Source organism: Hibiscus syriacus, unplaced genomic scaffold, assembly GCF_006381635.1.
Source record: "Hibiscus syriacus cultivar Baekdansim isolate YM2019G1 unplaced genomic scaffold, ASM638163v2 tig00007600_pilon, whole genome shotgun sequence".
Taxonomy (NCBI): Eukaryota; Viridiplantae; Streptophyta; class Magnoliopsida; order Malvales; family Malvaceae; genus Hibiscus; species Hibiscus syriacus.
This window is the reverse complement of record NW_024062140.1, coordinates 6,941-24,493: the sequence shown is the minus strand read 5'-3', so window position 1 is coordinate 24,493 and position 17,553 is coordinate 6,941. Positions and strand designations below refer to the sequence as shown.

The following is a 17,553-nucleotide window of genomic DNA, read 5'->3' as shown; positions in this document are numbered from 1 at the left end:
CGGTCCGCCTACTTCAGCGATTACACACATCGGGGCGAATTCGTTTCTAAGGCAGTGATTATACCACGACACGGTTTACGAATCTGTTCCTTTTAATTACTGTTTATATTTCCAGTCAGTGCTAACGGTGTAGTTTTGCAGTTCATATATCCAATAATTTAGAAACGAATTCTATATACTGCAATCATGTCAACACCTTTGAGCAAACTGATACCCGATCTTTCCAAGCTCGATGCACTTGATGGAAAGAATTATAGAAGGTGGTCCCAAAGAATCCTGATATTCTTCGAGCAACTTGATCTTGACTACGTCCTGTTCAAGCCACCACCTACCATGCCGCCAACCCCAGCTACCGGTAATGATACTGATGTGGTCCTCAATGATGATGCCTTAGCAACTGTCGCTGTTGCACTCGCTACCTACGAGAAATACGAGAAAGACAACAAAACGATGCGAGGACATCTGCTCAGTCACATGTCAAATAAATTATTTGATATGTTCCTTAGAGAAAGGAGTGCCAAGACAATATGGGATACTCTCGATAAAAAGTATGGTGCGGACGATGTTGGAATCAAGAAGTACGTTGTCGGCGAATGGCTCAAATTCCAGATGACTGATGACAAGCCGATAATGGATCAAGTACATGACTATGAGAACCTAGTCGCTGACATCATCGCCGAAGGGATGTAAATGTGTGAGGTGCTGCAAGCCAATGGTCTCATTGAGAAGCTGCCCAAGTCCTGGTCCGACTACCACAACTCTCTTAAGCATAAGAAGAGAGAAATTTCGCTTGAAGAGCTCGTGGGCCATATGAAGATTGAAGAAGCCAATCGTTTAAAAGATAAGCTTACTAATTCTATGAGTAATTTGTCTTTTAGAGCTAACTTGGTTGAGTCTAAATTTAAGAAGATCATGAAACGTGGGAATCAAGACAAGAAGACGAAACCTCAGAAGGCTACCAACTTCAAGAAGTCAGGAAAAGCCAAACCTGAAGGAAAGACGCTCAAGTGTTATGTTTGCGGTTTACCCGGCCACAAAGCTTACCAATGCCAACACCGCTCAGACCGCCAGAATGACAACAAGCCACAGATGCACGTTGTAGAAAAATATGATGAGATCATTGCTGCGATGGTCTCAGAAGTCAATCTGGTGGAAAACAGTTCAGAATGGGTTATTGACACTGGTGCTTCAAAGCATTTCTGCGCAAGGAATGAGTTTTTCATCGAATTCGAGGATGGGAACGTAGGTGAACGTGTATACATGGGAAACTCTAGCAGCTCTAAAGTGCTAGGAAAAGGTAAAGTTTTACTCAAGCTGACCTCTGGTAAAACTCAGGCTTTAAATAATGTTCTGTATGTACCTGCATTGCGTAGAAATTTGATAAGTGGTGGGCTTCTGAATAAGGCAGGCATTAAGTTAGTTTTTGAGGTAGATAAACTTGTACTTTCCCAAAATGGTGATTATGTTGGGAAAAGGTTTTTAAGCAATGGTTTATTTGTCATAGAAACTCAATTTAATGAAAATAAAGCTACCACTTCTACTTATATTGTTGAATCCATTGATATGTGGCATGCTAGATTAGGACACGTGAATATTCATGCTTTAAATAAATTGATAAATATGAATGTTCTGCCTAAACTAGACACAACTAGCTTTAACAAATGTGAAATTTGTGTAGAAGCTAAGCATACTAGACCTCACTTTAAGATTGTTTCTAATAGAAATACTGAGTTGTTAGAACTTATTCATACTGATCTAGCAGATTTTAGAAACACTGAAAGTAAAGGAGGAAAACACTACTACATAACTTTTATAGATGATTATTCAAGATATACAAAAGTTTATCTCCTAAGGACTAAAGATGAAGCTGAAAACTTCTTTCTTATTTATAAGGCAGAAAATCAGTTAGATAGGAGAATCAAACGGGTTAGATCTGATAGAGGTGGTGAATATGGATCTAATTTCTTAAAAGATATTTGTGAAAAGAATGGCATAATTCATGAAACTTCAGCCCCCTATTTTCCTCAATAGAATGGTATAGCCAAAAGGAAAAATAGAACTTTAAAAGATATGATGAATTTTTTACTAATAAGTTCAGGGTTATCTGATAACATGTGGGGGGAAGCCATTCTATCGTCAACTCATATCTTGAATCGAGTTCCTCATAAGAAGTTAGATTCTAACCCATATGAATTATGGAAAGGATACGCTCCTAATTTATAATACCTGAAAGTGTGGGGGTGTCTGGCTAAAGTGGGTTTGCCAGACTTTAAGAAGTCCACCATCAGACCTAAAACCGTTGATGCAATGTTTATAGGGTATGCTACGAATAGTGCTGCATACAAATTCATGCTTTTACAAGATTATTCTATTTGTGAGTCAAGAGATGCTATTTTCTTTGAAAATACTTTTCCTTTAAAGGAACCGAGAATAAATATTGAAACACAAATAGAATATATTCCATCAACTTCTTCTAGTAATCATGTTAGGTCTTCTGAACAAATTGATTTTGACCCTAGAAGAAGTAAAAGGCAAAGAGTTGAAACCTCTTTTGGACCAGACTTTATTACTTCCTTTATTTTTGAGATAAATGATTTAGACTCCGTTTTAGATCCTATAGCTCAAATTTTTCTGTTAGATGAGGATACTAAAACTTTTGAAGAAGCTATAAGATCTATCGATGCTAGTTTTTGGAAAAGCGCTGTTAATGATGAACTAGAATCGATAATGTCTAATCATACTTGGGAATTAGTTAACTTGCCTAAGGGATTCAAACCAATCTCCAAAAAATGGGTCTTCCGGAAGAAACTAAGGCCAGATGGTTCGATTCAACGATACAAGGCAAGGTTATTCGTCAAAGGGTTTACTCAAAGGTTTGGTTTAGACTACTTTGATACATACTCTCCCGTTACAAAAATCTCAACGATTCGTGCATTACTTGCACTAGCCTCTATTCATAAGTTGCAGGTACATCAAATGGATGTTAAGACTGCTTTCTTGAATGAAGATCTAGATGAGGAGATTTACATGGAGCAACCACTAGGTTTTGAAGCACCTGGTATGGAAGGCAAAATCTGTAGACTCAAAAAGTCGCTCTATGGACTTAAACAGACTCCTAAACAGTGGTATGAGAAATATCATAAAACTATTCTTAGTTTTGGTTTTGTTATGAATGGTTTGGATGCTTGTGTGTATTCAAAGATGTTTGACACTGAATGTGTTATCATAAGCCTTTATATTGATGACATGTTGATTTTCAGTTCTAACATTGAGTCCATTAACAAAGTTAAAAATTTCTTGTCCACTAAGTTTGAGATGAAAGATTTGGGAGAAGTAGATGTAATCTTAAGAGTCAAAGTTACCAAAACTGAGAAGGGATTTTCTTTATGTCAAGCACATTATATAGAGAAAGTGCTAAAGAAATTTGACAATTTTGATGTTGTCCCTGTTCGAACTCCTTATGACCCTAGCATACATCTAGTTAAGAATAAAGGAAGTAGCGTTTCCTAAACTAAATATGCTAAATTAATCGGAAGCTTAATGTTCTTAATGAACTATAATCGGCCTGATATTGCTTATGTTGTGAGTAGACTGAGTAGATATACTCATAATCCGAATGGTGAACACTGGATTGATCTTAAACGCTTACTGAAGTATCTTAAGGGTACTTTGGATTGGAAACTTGAGTTCGTTGGCTTTCCTGCGGTACTGGAAGGATATTGTTATGCCAACTGGGTTTCTAATAATGATGAGGTAAGCTCTACGGGCGGGTATGTTTTTACTTTGGGTGGAGTAGCAATCTCGTGGAAATCATCAAAACAGACTTGTATTGCTCGTTCTACCATGGAGTCAGAGTTTATAGCTCTTGACCTAGCTGGGCAAGAATCCGAGTGGCTCAGAAGCTTGTTAGCAGATATTCCATTGTGGGGAAGACCGACTCCTCCGGTTTCATTATTGTGTGATTCACAAGCTGCGATATATGTGGCTAAGAACCAAGCTTACAATGGTAAGAAAAGACACATTCACATAAGACATGAATCTGTTAGACACTTAATAAAGAATGGAGTGCTCTCTTTAGAGTATGTGAAGTCGGAAAGGAACCTAGCAGATCCACTTACCAAAGGGTTAAGTTGGAAGCTGGTCCTAGATTCGTCGAGGGGGATGGTTCTAAAGCCCATTGGTTGAGGAATTCATGGTGGATACCCAACTTAGTTATCTAAGTTCCATGTGGCCAAACGAAACCATGGAAAGACTCATAGTGCACATTCCTACTGCCTATCCCTATGACGAATAATGTGCATGCCCAGGATGAGCTTAAGTACTCTTAATAAATTCATAGCCCAGGCTTTGGGTGGTCTTAGTGAGAAAGACTTGATGAATTTACCAATTTTGGCTGAATATCTATTCTTAATAAGTTCATAACCCAGAGTGAGTAGGTAGGAAATGATGAACTTACCGACAGAAAGGTTGAGTTTGTTAAACTCTTAATAAATTCAAATCCAAGTATTTGGATGGTTCTAGTGAGAAGGACTTATTAAATTTACCGATAAATGAGGTTGAATATTTATTCTTAATGACTTCTTAGCCCAAAGTTTGGGTGGTTCATTTATAATGAACTTGAAGAAAGTCACCATACCCTTTGTGAGGTTGAGCTATTATAAAAGCTCTTAATTATTTCATATCCCTTTTAAGGGTGGTTTATGTTGAGATAAACTTGATGAAATAACCTATGTAAGTGAGAAGAGTTAGCCGCATTCTATGAAAAATGTTGGGCCATTTTTCTAGCACACTTACTATAATCCTAAGGTAAGATGGCCAAATATATACTTTTGTATATATATATCTTACACATCGATGACTCAGGTTGATGAAGGGGTTAGTTGTGTGTTATGAGTTTACCCCCATCTTTGAAAGTTCCAGACTAGTTTCACTTATCTAAGAAAAAGATTGCTCATTATCACTATGTACTAGTTCCAGATACGTTCACTAGTGCTTAAGCAACTAATCTCGTTATTGCTCTTCTGGAAAGTTTGTTTTTGAGTTTCAGAAGAATTCTTTCGCATTAGTGGGGGAATGTTGGTAATGCTCAATCCCACATAGTATTGGAAACACTATTGGGAATGGGTATTTATGGTTTGGAATTCCCACTTCCTTGTTGAGTGAAAGAGAACAAGGGGGACTCTCGCGCACCGCCGCCGCCGCCGTTCGTCTCGTCTCGGCACGGCACGGCACGGCACGGCACGGCACGACACGGCACGGCACGGCACGAAACGACACGATACGGCACGGCACGGCACGGCACGACTCGGCTCGGCTCGTGGTCGTGGTAATACGTGTCTTCGACACGTCCACGCGGATACTATCTTTTTAGAGAAAATTCTTGAGGAATTTCTCTTTGAAATAAACAAATGGAAAAATGTGAAAGATTTCAACTGATATTTATAGGCTGCTGATGACTGTTTAATTTCAAATGATAACAACTGGTTTATGAGAGTTATCAGAAATTAAACAGCTTTTCCTAAATTAAATAAAAAACGTTAAGATGTATCTGAACTGATTTCCAGCTTTGTATAGAGGAGACAAGTTGTTAATATCAGGAGATACATGAGTTATTTGATTTAATTCCAGGGGTTACATGATATAATTTCGGGAGTTATAACAGCTGAATAATGATGCAATGAACCTGGACTATTTTTGAGTTAGGTTCATCTAGACATTTCAGCTGTTACAAAAGAAGAGATTTAATCCTGAAATTTTATGGACGATTTTAACCCTATTTCTAGCCTATAAATATGGGGCTATATTCAGCTTCTCAACTCACTCTCAACATTCAGAATTCACTCTCCAAGTGTTTTCTAAATATTCTCTCTGTGTGCTTTCCGATAAGAAGAGCAATACCACCGATAGTCCACTCCGATTTCGGGTGTACGGAATTCAGAGCGACCGTGTTAACCTCGGGGGACGGTCCGCCTACTGCAGCGATTACACACATCGGGGCGAATTCGTTTCTAAGACAGTGGTTATACACGACACGATTTACGAATCTGTTCCTTTTAGTTACTGTTTATATTTCCGGTCAGTACTTACAGTGTAATTTTGCAGTTCATATATCCAACAGTTGTTTCCAGTGGATCCATGTGCACCAAACATTGTCTCCGAAAGCATTGCTTCACAACTTTTTGCAGCTTCTTTGTTTCCTTACGTTGGGTTCTTGTACTTCATCACCAAGTCCAAGTCTGCTCCGAAGCTCAGCCTTTTTGGCTTTTACTTCCTGCTTGCCTTCGTGGGCGCCACCAGTGTGTTTTCTGGGTTACTTGTTTCATATAATTTCATTGCACTAATTGATATTATGAAGTTAGTGTGTTGTCTTCTTTAATGCTTTTATGTTTTTTACAAGAAACCCACTTAGTTGCTAAATGTATCTATGTTGGGAAACAATAAAGATAGGCTACAGGATTCTAGCATAGTACTAAATTGTGGTAGTGGCTGTGGTGTCACGGTTACAGATGTTACGAAAAAATAACTATGTTTTTATGTTGCGGATGTGGTTAAAGTGCCGTTGTGACCTTGAAAGATTGTCGTTGCGGCCACAATTTAGTACTATCATAGTATCATTATGCTCAAAGCAAACATAAAAGAAATGAGGGTTATGGAACAAAGAAAATATGTCTTCATTCAGTTTAGTGCTATACAAGCTTTATTACTACTGGATGCTTTTCTTCTGCAATTTAATTTTACTATTGGTGGCTTTGTCACAATTCTACTAATATCCTCTATTTTGATCTCTGGCTGGCTATGTGCCTACGGAGCAGTCCCAGCCGGCATTTATGGTAAGTTCTAACCAATAAACAAGAACTACTTTTAATACTTATTTAGCCTAATTATGACTATCCATGTGGTTGACACAGAGAAGGTGAATTATGGTACTTCCTTGTCTCATGTGGATTTGTTACATGGAGGGGCTGAATCACTTCTCGTTTTAACCAAATTATTCATTGTCTTGGGGTTGAGACAAGCTCTTAGGAAAATCAAGGATGCAAAAGAAAGCACATCGAGTTCTGTTCCAGGCGCGAAAATGCAGAAGAAGCCTTAAATACAGATAAAGTGTAATTCAATTCAGTTGGATATCGCTTCTTTCGTGTTGTTCTCTCCGAAGATTCCCTTGGAACATATGCAACATACAAATTCTTCTTCGCTGCTGACTAGAGCTTGGTTATCGGTTCATTTCTGAATCCCTTCCACCGGATTTTGACTTTCCAATTTAGAACTAATGATGCTGCCGGATTTCCCTAGGCACTACTGTTTTATTTGTTTATGTATACCATCTGATGAGGGTCAAGACAAGCAATGTTGTGTCTACTAAAGGGATTATTGGAATGTAGTTGCTTTTACACATATATATATACAGATTCTTCTCTTCTAAAATTTGGGATTTGTTCCTTTCATACTATGTGATGTTCTGTACAACTTATTAGGATTTTAAGTGGCCATAAGTTAATACTCATTTGCAGCTTGCAATGAAGTTGCAGCAAGTGTTAAAGCACATTCTATTGTTTATGTGCTTCACCAGAAGGTTTCTATAATGCCAATATTATCTTTTAGGTATGTTCGCACTCTCATATTATTGCAACTGCAATTAGAACAAATGCCAAAACTTGTTATCAGAAGCAATGTCTTACACTCAACATGAAATTGGAAGAGACTTGTGTATTGTACAATAGATCCTGGCGAAAAACAATGCTAGCTTGAACAGATGCAACCAGCTAATCTGGTCACTTGAGCCCGGGTTCTACATTTACCTTTACCCTTTATTTCGATTGTGAAAAAGAATTAGTCGAAAAACATGAAATATGATGTCTTTTTGCTCATATTTCTCCAACTGTAGCCATCATCATGAGTCCCTTCCAACAGGCTTTCGGAAGTAATTCTCACCTGGTCCGTCCAAGCACTCATATTATTGCAACTGCAATTAGAACAAATGCCAAAACTTGTTATCAGAAGCAATGTCTTACACTCAACATGAAATTGGAAGAGACTTGTGTATTGTACAATAGATCCTGGCGAAAAACAATGCTAGCTTGAACAGATGCAACCAGCTAATCTGGTCACTTGAGCCCGGGTTCTACATTTACCTTTACCCTTTATTTCGATTGTGAAAAAGAATTAGTCGAAAAACATGAAATATGATGTCTTTTTGCTCATATTTCTCCAACTGTAGCCATCATCATGAGTCCCTTCCAACAGGCTTTCGGAAGTAATTCTCACCTGGTCCGTCCATCTCGGCAACATATTTCTGAAAAACCCGATTCCAAAAACAAGAATCATTAGCATCAAATGAACAACATAAACATACAAGAAGCACGACTTGTAGCTTCCGAATTCAACTCTTCTTTGAGATATCTCTGCTATCCTGGTTTTCCTTATCCAAATCATCTCTCCGAGCGCTGCCATCGATCGATAGAGGCAACTCCGGCACACCGGATGTTGCAACCCCATTCTGTTGTGGCTGCTGCTGATCCATAGATCCATTGGATTTCAAAATCAGTAGAGTTTTCTCATACGAAGATACAATCTGTTGTACTAGCGAGTCCCTGGATTCAGCAGAAGACGCTGTATCCAAATGCAACCTTAGCTGTTCCGCTAACTCCATTCCTTGAATCAGTTCATTGACCAGTGTCCCCTGCTCCCCGTTCCATATATGCTCCATTTTCTTTTTCAAAACAGTTTTCACGGAAAGATATATTGCAGGAAACAGGGAGGGGTTTGTCAGGGTAAATTTGGTTATGAAGAAGCAAAAGCTTTCCCCTAAGGAACACAAGCACGAGCAGCCAAAGGGACTGAAATAACCTGACAGGTGTGTTAACACACATTTTCGTCTTACTAAGATTCAAACTCCTAAAAATAGGATAAAATTTTACTAGGATTCAAACTCCTAAAAATATGATAGAGTTCTACTAAGATTTAAATTCCTAAAGATAGGATCCACAAGCACTATAAATAGCCATTATAACTCACCATTGTAAGACACGATTTACACACAAAACATAGAGGAAAGCACGGGAAGATACAAAGACAAAACTATTGTAAAGGATTCGAAAAGGAAATAAAAGGTAGCATTTTCTTTTTTCTTTCTTTTGTATGTGCACGTTATTTTTCTTGAGATTTGGTTCGAATAACCCAAAACGTGGGTTGCGTCGATGACCAAAATGGGTAAGGTTTCGAAGTTTCGAACCTAGATATACCCCAAGGCTTATTTTTAAAAAACGGTTTGATTTTCGGTTAAAGGAGGGGAAGAGCTTTTTAAAAATCTATATTAATCCCTTTATTTATTATATGAATATTTTATTCATTTATTTTTATTATTATTATATGTATATATATATATATTAAATTATTTTCATTTATTTATTTTACTATATTTTATTATTATTATATATATATTTCTTTAATATTTTACTTATAAGTCTAATATTACTATATATATTGTAATTATCTTTATCTAGTCGTATATATTTTTATACTTTTAATAGTTTATTATATACATATTATTAAATATATATATCTTAATTTTTTATTTGATTATTTCTTTATTTATGTAATATATCTTATAACTTTATATTATATATTTATATTATTTTTATTATTTTCATTTTTTATTCATTATTGTTATATTATTATTTTTTTAAAAAAAAATCTTGTGTCTTTATCTTTATTATTGTTAAACATTATATTATATACTACTAACCTAGAGCGCCTATTTTTTTGTCTTATTTCTTACTAAAGCCCCCCACTTTCGGTGAATTGGGAGGGTAGCTTTTCTATTTTTAAGTATTTGGTATATATATATAGCTTATTTATTTTATTAATACTTTGATATATATAATTTATATTTTTTTCCTTTTTTCAAATATTACTATATATAATTATTACTTTACTATTTTTTTCTTATCTTACTTATTTATTTTATTTTTTCTTTGTATCTTATTTGTTTTCTTTACCTTGTTTATCTAACACATTTCTCGATTTTTTTAAAGGATATTTTCAAATCAATCAAGGGTAAGTAATTAGGATCGAAACTTTACCTTTTAATTTAACTTGTTATTTTTCTTAATTAAGACAACTGGAAATTACGTAGTACCGAAAGGGCGATTCAAGGGTGCTAATCCTTCCTTGACCGTAACCGACTCCCGAGCCTGACATATTTCTGGTAAGACGCAGATCAGGTAAGAAATAGTGTATCCGATCAACCCATTTATTTTTAAATAAATGATCGGTGGCGACTCCAATTCACATTTTTCTAAGTCGAAGCCCAATTCCGGGGCCCAACCGAAAGACGGTTGTGACAGCTTGACGACTCCGCTGGGGACACAGGTAAGTGAGTTAGACTAACGTAATTTCCAGTTGTCTTTTTAATGAAAAGGGTAAGTTTAAATTTTAAGGTAACATTTCGATCCTTATTACTTACTTTTGATTATATATTTTCGAGTAAATAGTTGTACTGGCCGTTTTTAATGATTTCAGCCCTTAAAGATTTTTCATCCAAAGGCTCTATACCCGAGCTCCAAACCCGTTTTAAGTGGGGGTGAAAGCGACGCCTTCGTGTGAATTTATTCACCGTATGGGCCTAGCAAGTAGCCTTCGGGATTCATATACCTTATGTCTTCGTGTGAATTTATTCTCCGTATGGGCATAAGGGAATGTGTCCTCTCGAGTTTAACTTAGTCCACACAAGCCTGTGATGGGTTTAGGACTAAGGGTCTGGTAGGCCCAAGGGGGCACCAGCAAGGAGAACTCGGGTATCGTTTTTTAGAACCTAACCCAGGAGACTATGGAGAAATTAAGCCTACCCCGAAACCACATTCCGAAACCTATGACATTTTTTTAACCTTGTTATTTTTGTGTATTTTACTTATTTATTTTTATATTATTATTTTACTAACCTTTTTGCCTTTGTGTTTTGTTTTATAGCATTTTGCATCATAACAAGAGGTTACTGATCCCTGAAAAGGTGTTTATTACATAAAATAATCTGAATTAATGGACAAAGGTGTTGTAATACAAGAGACTAAGAACCCCGAGGTACGACTATGGTCCGAGAAGACTCAGAAAGAAAAGGGAGACAACCTTCAAGAAAGCTATGTGTCAGAGCTGGTTAGCTACACATCTATCAGCCTAAAACAGAACAATGTGCAGGAGCTTCGAGATATCTGGGACAGTTGGAAGAATGATCGGAAACAGAAGTTCAGCCAACGGTACGGTGACATTGCACTTTTACTTCATGTCAGGATTGATGAGCCCTTGATTAGAGCCATGGTCTAATTCTGGAACCCGGGATACAGTTGTTTCACTTTTAACTGGGAGGACATGGTGCCTACTATCGAAGAATACACCACACTGCTACACTGTGAAAACATCAAACTAGGGCGAGTCTACGTTAAGCACACCAAAAGTCAGCCTTTCAAGAGTACACTGGCCAGAGTCGCGGGAGTAGACGAGAAATGGGTAATTGATCGGACTCAGCGCAGAGGCAGCGGGGAAGGAATTGAATGGATCCACATAAGGCAATTAATGAAGAACCACCCTGATGAGTAGAAAACTATAGACCTTTTCGCACTAGGTCTATACGGTTTGATTATTTTTCCGAAGGCTTTGGGGTGTATTGACGCAGCCGTGGTAGAATTATTTGAACAACTACCGAAACAAGTCAACCCAGCACCAGCCATCTTAGCAGAAACCTTTCGTTCTCTTAATCATTGCAGAAGAGTTGGTGAAGAAAGATTCATTGGGTGTGTTCAGCTCCTTCAAGTATGGATTCACAGACACTTCTGAAAGACCAACAGGGTTGCCTACCGTCGATTTAGCACTACCTATTCACCTTTGGGAGAGTTCATCACCATGAAATGGCATGAAGGTACTTCAAAAGAGAAGTGGATGAAAGTCTTCACTCATCTTCAGGACCGAGATATTGCCTGGAGAGCCCCCTGGTTGTTCCTCAGTGATGTTCTTTTCCGGTGTGAGGGCTCTGATACGATGACCTTGCTAGGACTTTGGGGTGCAGTTGGGTATGCTCCATTGTTAGCACTGAGACAGTATGGGGCATGTCAATTTGTCCCAGCAATATGCGGGCTATTTGGATCAGAGTTTGGGTATCACGGTAACAGCTATAAGAAGATGATCAAGGAAGCAACCGATTCTTGGAAGAAAATATTCCGAATGGACATCGTAGCTGCCAAGAACAAACTTACCCCGGATTATGTGGAATGGCGAAGATTGAGGAAAAATGACAATATTTCGGTGCCAGACTGTGAGGACACCCAAACTATAGAAGAACATCTCAGGCCTGTCCCTTCTGAACTCGAGATAGCCAAGACAGAGTTTGAAGCTGTGAATAATGAGTCGAGGCAGAGGATAAAAGAACTTGAGGTTGAGCGCTATCAGTGGAAGCTGGATGCTGATTCTTAGAAAAATAAAGCAGACAAACTGGAAAAGGAACAGAAAAGAGTCTGTTTCGAGCTCGAAGACTTAAGAAAGGGGTATCAAGATGCCGTCAAAGATAACTCCAAGTTAAAAATGTCATCCGAGTACTGGAAAGATGAAGCTCACAGCCTGAAAAGAAAGTTTGAGGGGCCTGATGAGAGAGTATGGAAGGAAAAGATGAAGATTGCTCAGAGGCGCTTAGCAGACAGTCAACATCAAAACCAACGCTTGAGAATCCAGATGACTGATCTGGAGAAACAGCATGAGAGAGATGGCAAAACAATAGGTGAGTTAGAAACTATCATAGATGGATTCAAAAAGCAAGCAGCCGAGCTTCAGATAGTGCCCTTTGATGGAGGTCTACAGTGGCGTTTCCGTTGAGAGCAAGCACAACAAAGGGTGAAGGCCAGAGACGCAGCCATCCGAGACTTCCTAGATCAAGTACAGAAGGTAGCCCGTCATCTTCATGGCCTGGCAAGGGAAGCCGAAGTGGTTCGACAAGGTATTCAACCAGTAACGGATGAAGGCAGAAGACTTGTCAATCTACTAGAAGCTATTCAGGGTTTAGAGGATTTAATCCCGAGTGTACCTTTGATTGTTTTTATGTCTCTTACAAGATAAGATATTTTTGTCTGAATAAAGATTATTTATAATAATGAACACTTTTTCTGGATCAGTGCCTCTAAGCTGCATACATCATGCATTGCATATTTTGCATTCTATATCTCATGTTTATTTCTATATTTTCCATGTTTTTACATTCGTATTAACAAACAGAACATGTTTCAGAAAGCGAAAGAGAAAACACCAAGTCTACCACTACAGAAATTAAATTCGCATCATCCGTATATAATACCCGAGCAAAGAAGAGACAAATGGAGACCAGAATGGAAAAACTTGAGGAGAACATGACGAGACTGCAAAAAGAATTGGAAGACAGGTTGGCTCAAAATAGTCAAAGCACCCTAGAGTTCATCAAGAAGAACCATGAGTCATTGGTTGATCAAATTGTGGCCAAGTTATCTGGATTACAGCAAGCTAGTGTAGTAGAGGGAGGTTCCTCCGGAGGGGTAATCATATCACCAGCCCCATAGGTGGTTATCTCACCCGAGATCATACCAACACCACAAGAGAACTCTTATGCTGTCAAAAGAAAAGCACCATCTGTTGTAAAGGTGCAAACTTCCACAACTAATCCTGATAATCGTCCAGATGATTACGGTATCCCGGATTTCGATGAAGATGACAAAGTAAAGAAGATAGAAGAAAAGATCAGGATGCTAGAAGATCGAATGAAGTTGGTCCAGGGGGATCATGACTATTATGGAGTGGACGCAAGAGAGCTGAGCCTAGTTCCAGATTTGGTGCTTCCGCCAAAATTTAAAGTTCCTGAGTTTGAAAATTCGATGGAAACAGCTGCCCATCTTCCCATATCACTATGTTATGTCGGAAGATAACAGGATATGGAGGGAATGACCAACTCCTGATCCACTGCTTTCAGGAGAGCCTGTCCGGTTCTGCTATCCGTTGGTATAACCAGCTCAGCCGAACTCATATCAAAACATGGAAAGACTTAGCCAAGTCCTTTCTGGAACAATATAAACATATCAACGATATGAGACCAGATCAGGTTATGCTACAGAGCTTGGAAAAGAAGCACAATGAAAGTTTCCGACAATATGCACATCGATGAAGGGATTTGTCTGTGCAGGTTCATCCGCCCTTGGATGAAAAGGAGATTAAAAAGTTATTTGTACAAACTCTGAAGGCACCTTATTTCGGGCACCTGGTGGCAATTACATATGGAGGTTTCTCAGATCTAGTTATGGCTGGCGAAATGATTGAGTTGGCCATTAAACAAGGGAAAATCGAAGGAGGAGACTCTAGTAAAAAGCCTCCCATGAAGAACAAAGATCGAGAGGTCAACAATGTCAGTACCTACAACGCCAACAAAGGTGTTACGGTCTCAAGTCCAAAAACTGTTGCAGTTGTACCGTCTAGTACTTCTAAACAAACTCAGAGAAAACCAAGGAAAGAAAAGATTTGCATCAGTCCAATCCCAATGACATATGAGGAGTTACTCCCAACGCTAGTTGAGAAAAATTTTGTGACTCTAGTTCAATCCAAACCTAGAGAGGCCCCATATCTTGAAGGTCATGATATTAACGCCGTATGCAGCTATCATATTGGGAGCTCAGGGCACACCACTGAGAATTGTGGGGCATTGAAACGTAAGGTCCAAGATCTGATCGATTCAGGGGCATTCACTTTCAATATGTAATGGGGCATTCTGATCGAGAGTCATATGGAGCATCCATTAGGAATTTTGTTGCATTATCAAGTATATCATCTTGTTTGAACTTGTTTTTCTTTCATACTTCTTATGCGTGAACATTTTTAAGTCACTTGACGTTTAAACATTTTAAATAAAATGCTTCTTTCTTAGGAGATGAGCAAATTTTAATCTTGAATTCCTTGAATATCACCTCAATTAAAAACTGTTTAATAATTGAGGTTATAAATCTTTGACAAATGACAAGATTGAACCCTACAAAACAAAGACCCCTTGGTTCTAATTTAAAAGATACATCAGACTATATATTTTTCTCTTACCAAGCTAAGTTTTCTCTTCTCATGAAGAGTCCATCCAAGGTTTGGTATTCAGACACGTATTAAGAGCGAACAGAATAGGGCAACTAGTACATGAGATTGCAAAACTAATTGGTTTATACACTTGTTTATGATGTTCAGGGATGATAATGATCTTCACAGATGGAACAGTCGAGTAAGCAAATCTAGTTTAGGTCAGTTGTTTGGAAATTGAACTCTAAAGATGAGATCCCTTGACTTTCAAAAACACCTAGACTATAACAAGTTCTTCTTGACAATCTTAAGAAATTAAATCCGTAAAGCTGAGCTATTCCACTAAGGCAATTGGTTATAGAGGAAACTCGAAAGCCCTGGCTTTATGAATAGATTATGTTCAAACTATGACACTGCTCGGACACTTGGCAATTCGGTGTTTGCTCCACTGCTTTTGTCAGGCCAAAGACTTTTTGATGAGATGAACCCTTCAGTGATTTGTCCCTCTAAATCTGAGCTATTCCACTAAGGCAATTGGTTATAGAGGAAACTCGAAATCCCTGGCTTTATGAATAGATTATGTTCAAACTATGACACTGCTCGGACACTTGGCAATTCGGTGTTTGCTCCACTGCTTTTGTCAGGCCAAAGACTTTGTGATGAGATGAACCCTTCAGTGATTTGTCCCTCTAAAGCTGAGCTATTCCACTAAGGCAATTGGTTATAGAGGAAACTCGAAAGCCCTGGCTTTATGAATAGATTACATTCAAATCATGACATTGCTCAGACACTTGGCAATTCGGTGTTTGCTTCACTGCTTTTGTCAGGTCAAAGACTTTGTGATGAGATGATCCCTTCAGTTAAACCTGATAAAAGTGATTATAAGCTGTCCCTATAAAGCAATTGGTTGAACACCCTGACTTTATGGATTCGGCTAGCCAGACAATGGCAAAATAAATCAAATTCATCTAAAAAGAAATTTTCGGTAATAATAGACTAAGGAAGTTGAGAAACACCTGTTATAGTCAAATTCACACAAGCACTCAAGAATTTCATTTTTTAGACCGATATTTCTGCACTACCTTTGTTAGAAGAGCTTACGAAACTTGAACAAATGGAAGATTTTAGAGAACTGAAACAGAAGTGTTCTGAAAGGTCTAGTCATTGATTATGCTAGTTGTGTCATGTTGTTCGCCTCTGATCAAAATACCAAATCAAGAAAGAGGGGCATGCCATGATCTTCACGATAACCAAATCGATGAAACAAACCCACCTCTAGACCAACTTTTCGATCTTGATATTTGTCAAAGATTTGCAGCTATCAAAGATTAAAAGAGTGTTTGATTCTTTTGATATCCAATGAACTCATGTTTTATGATTTGCTTCAATTGTGAAACCTAGAAAGAGGTAACTTTTTCAAAAGTTCTTTTTGATATTTTTCAAAACTTTGAAAATTCGAAAGAAGAAAAGCATTTTCAAACAAGATAAGTTCTCTGGAAGCATATCTTGGAATTCAAAAAATATCGCTCCAAAGCTCAAGATCGAAACAGAGGCAAATGAAACCATCTTTGGGGCAAAATTTGATAAGGGAAGGAAAAATTGTCTTGAGGTCTGCAAGAGTACACCCTAGTGGAAATGAAGACAAATTAAGTCAGAATGAAGACTGCACACGCAACCATTCCCCTCACATCTCAACATATACATCAACACGTACATACATGACGCATGAAATTTGCATCTTTGAATTCATCATCATGAGCAATAAAAACCTTGATTTTTCCTCCCTTGAGGGCAAATTCAACAGCAAATAAATTTCATTTGGGCATACATCAAGCATACATCATTAGGATAGTTACATCCATATACATTTTACAGATCTTTCAGGAGAAGATGAGATTAAAAGCCAACTCGACAGATTGAAAGATCGACATTCATCTCTAGATTCAACATTTCCAATATAAACTTTGTCTCACTTAAGATAGTCTCATTTAATGCAGATGATTATCTCACTCAAATTTGTTTTTCTTAAAACATACTTTGTCTCACTTGAGACTGTTTTTCTCGAAAGAAGATTTATTTCACTCAAGATTATTTTTCTTAAAACAAGATTTGTCTTGCTTGAGACCATTTTCACTCGAAAGAAGACATTTCATTTCACTCAAGGCTGTTTTTTTAAGAAGATTTTATCTTGCTTGAGATAGTTTCCCTCGAAACAGAAAATTTTGTCTCCCTTGAGACAGTTTCTCTTGAAAACATTTCCCTTGAAATTAATTTTTTCTCTCCTGAGATAGTTTCCCTCGAAACAGAAAATTTTGTCTCCCTTGAGACAGTTTCTCTTGAAACATAAACATTGAAAACATTTCCCTTGAAATGATTTTTTTCTCTCTTGAGATAGTTTCCCTCGAAAAAGAAAATTTTGTCTCCCTTGAGACAGTTTCTCTTGAAACATAAACATTGAAAACATTTCCCTTGAAATGAATTTTATCTCACTTG

The 17,553-nt window shown here is 37.7% G+C and overlaps 2 protein-coding genes across 2 annotated transcripts; one reads left to right on the top strand and one right to left on the bottom strand.

Annotated features, from left to right (window-relative positions):
- The first annotated feature begins 1,128 nt into the window (after positions 1–1,128).
- Positions 1,129–17,309, top strand: LOC120201559. Its single transcript, XM_039202145.1, has 6 exons — positions 1,129–1,284; positions 6,119–6,296; positions 6,813–6,830; positions 6,909–7,129; positions 12,932–12,934; positions 17,297–17,309. Exons 1-4 carry the CDS (start codon positions 1,129–1,131, stop codon positions 7,091–7,093), a joined length of 537 nt encoding a protein of 178 aa, XP_039058076.1. The 3' UTR covers positions 7,094–7,129; positions 12,932–12,934; positions 17,297–17,309.
- Positions 7,831–8,722, bottom strand: LOC120201558 (probable WRKY transcription factor 41). Its single transcript, XM_039202144.1, has 3 exons — positions 8,385–8,722; positions 8,177–8,293; positions 7,831–7,963 (listed from the first exon to the last, which is right to left on the bottom strand). Exons 1-3 carry the CDS (start codon positions 8,705–8,707, stop codon positions 7,831–7,833), a joined length of 573 nt encoding a protein of 190 aa, XP_039058075.1. The 5' UTR covers positions 8,708–8,722.
- Positions 17,310–17,553: the final 244 nt, after the last annotated feature.

Bases quoted from the DNA above. Each gene is read 5' to 3' on its own strand.
- LOC120201558 (XM_039202144.1), bottom strand. From the start codon at position 8,707: ATGGAGCATATATGGAACGGGGAGCAGGGGACACTGGTCAATGAACTG. The intron at 8,294-8,384 runs TTGAATTCGGAA...CGGGTTTTTCAG, and splicing joins AGAGATATCTCAAAGAAGAG to AAATATGTTGCCGAGATGGA. The intron at 7,964-8,176 runs GTTTTTCGACTA...TTCTAATTGCAG, and splicing joins AAAAAGACATCATATTTCAT to TTGCAATAATATGAGTGCTT.
- LOC120201559 (XM_039202145.1), top strand. From the start codon at position 1,129: ATGGTCTCAGAAGTCAATCTGGTGGAAAACAGTTCAGAATGGGTTATT. The intron at 1,285-6,118 runs GTGCTAGGAAAA...TATATCCAACAG, and splicing joins GAAACTCTAGCAGCTCTAAA to TTGTTTCCAGTGGATCCATG.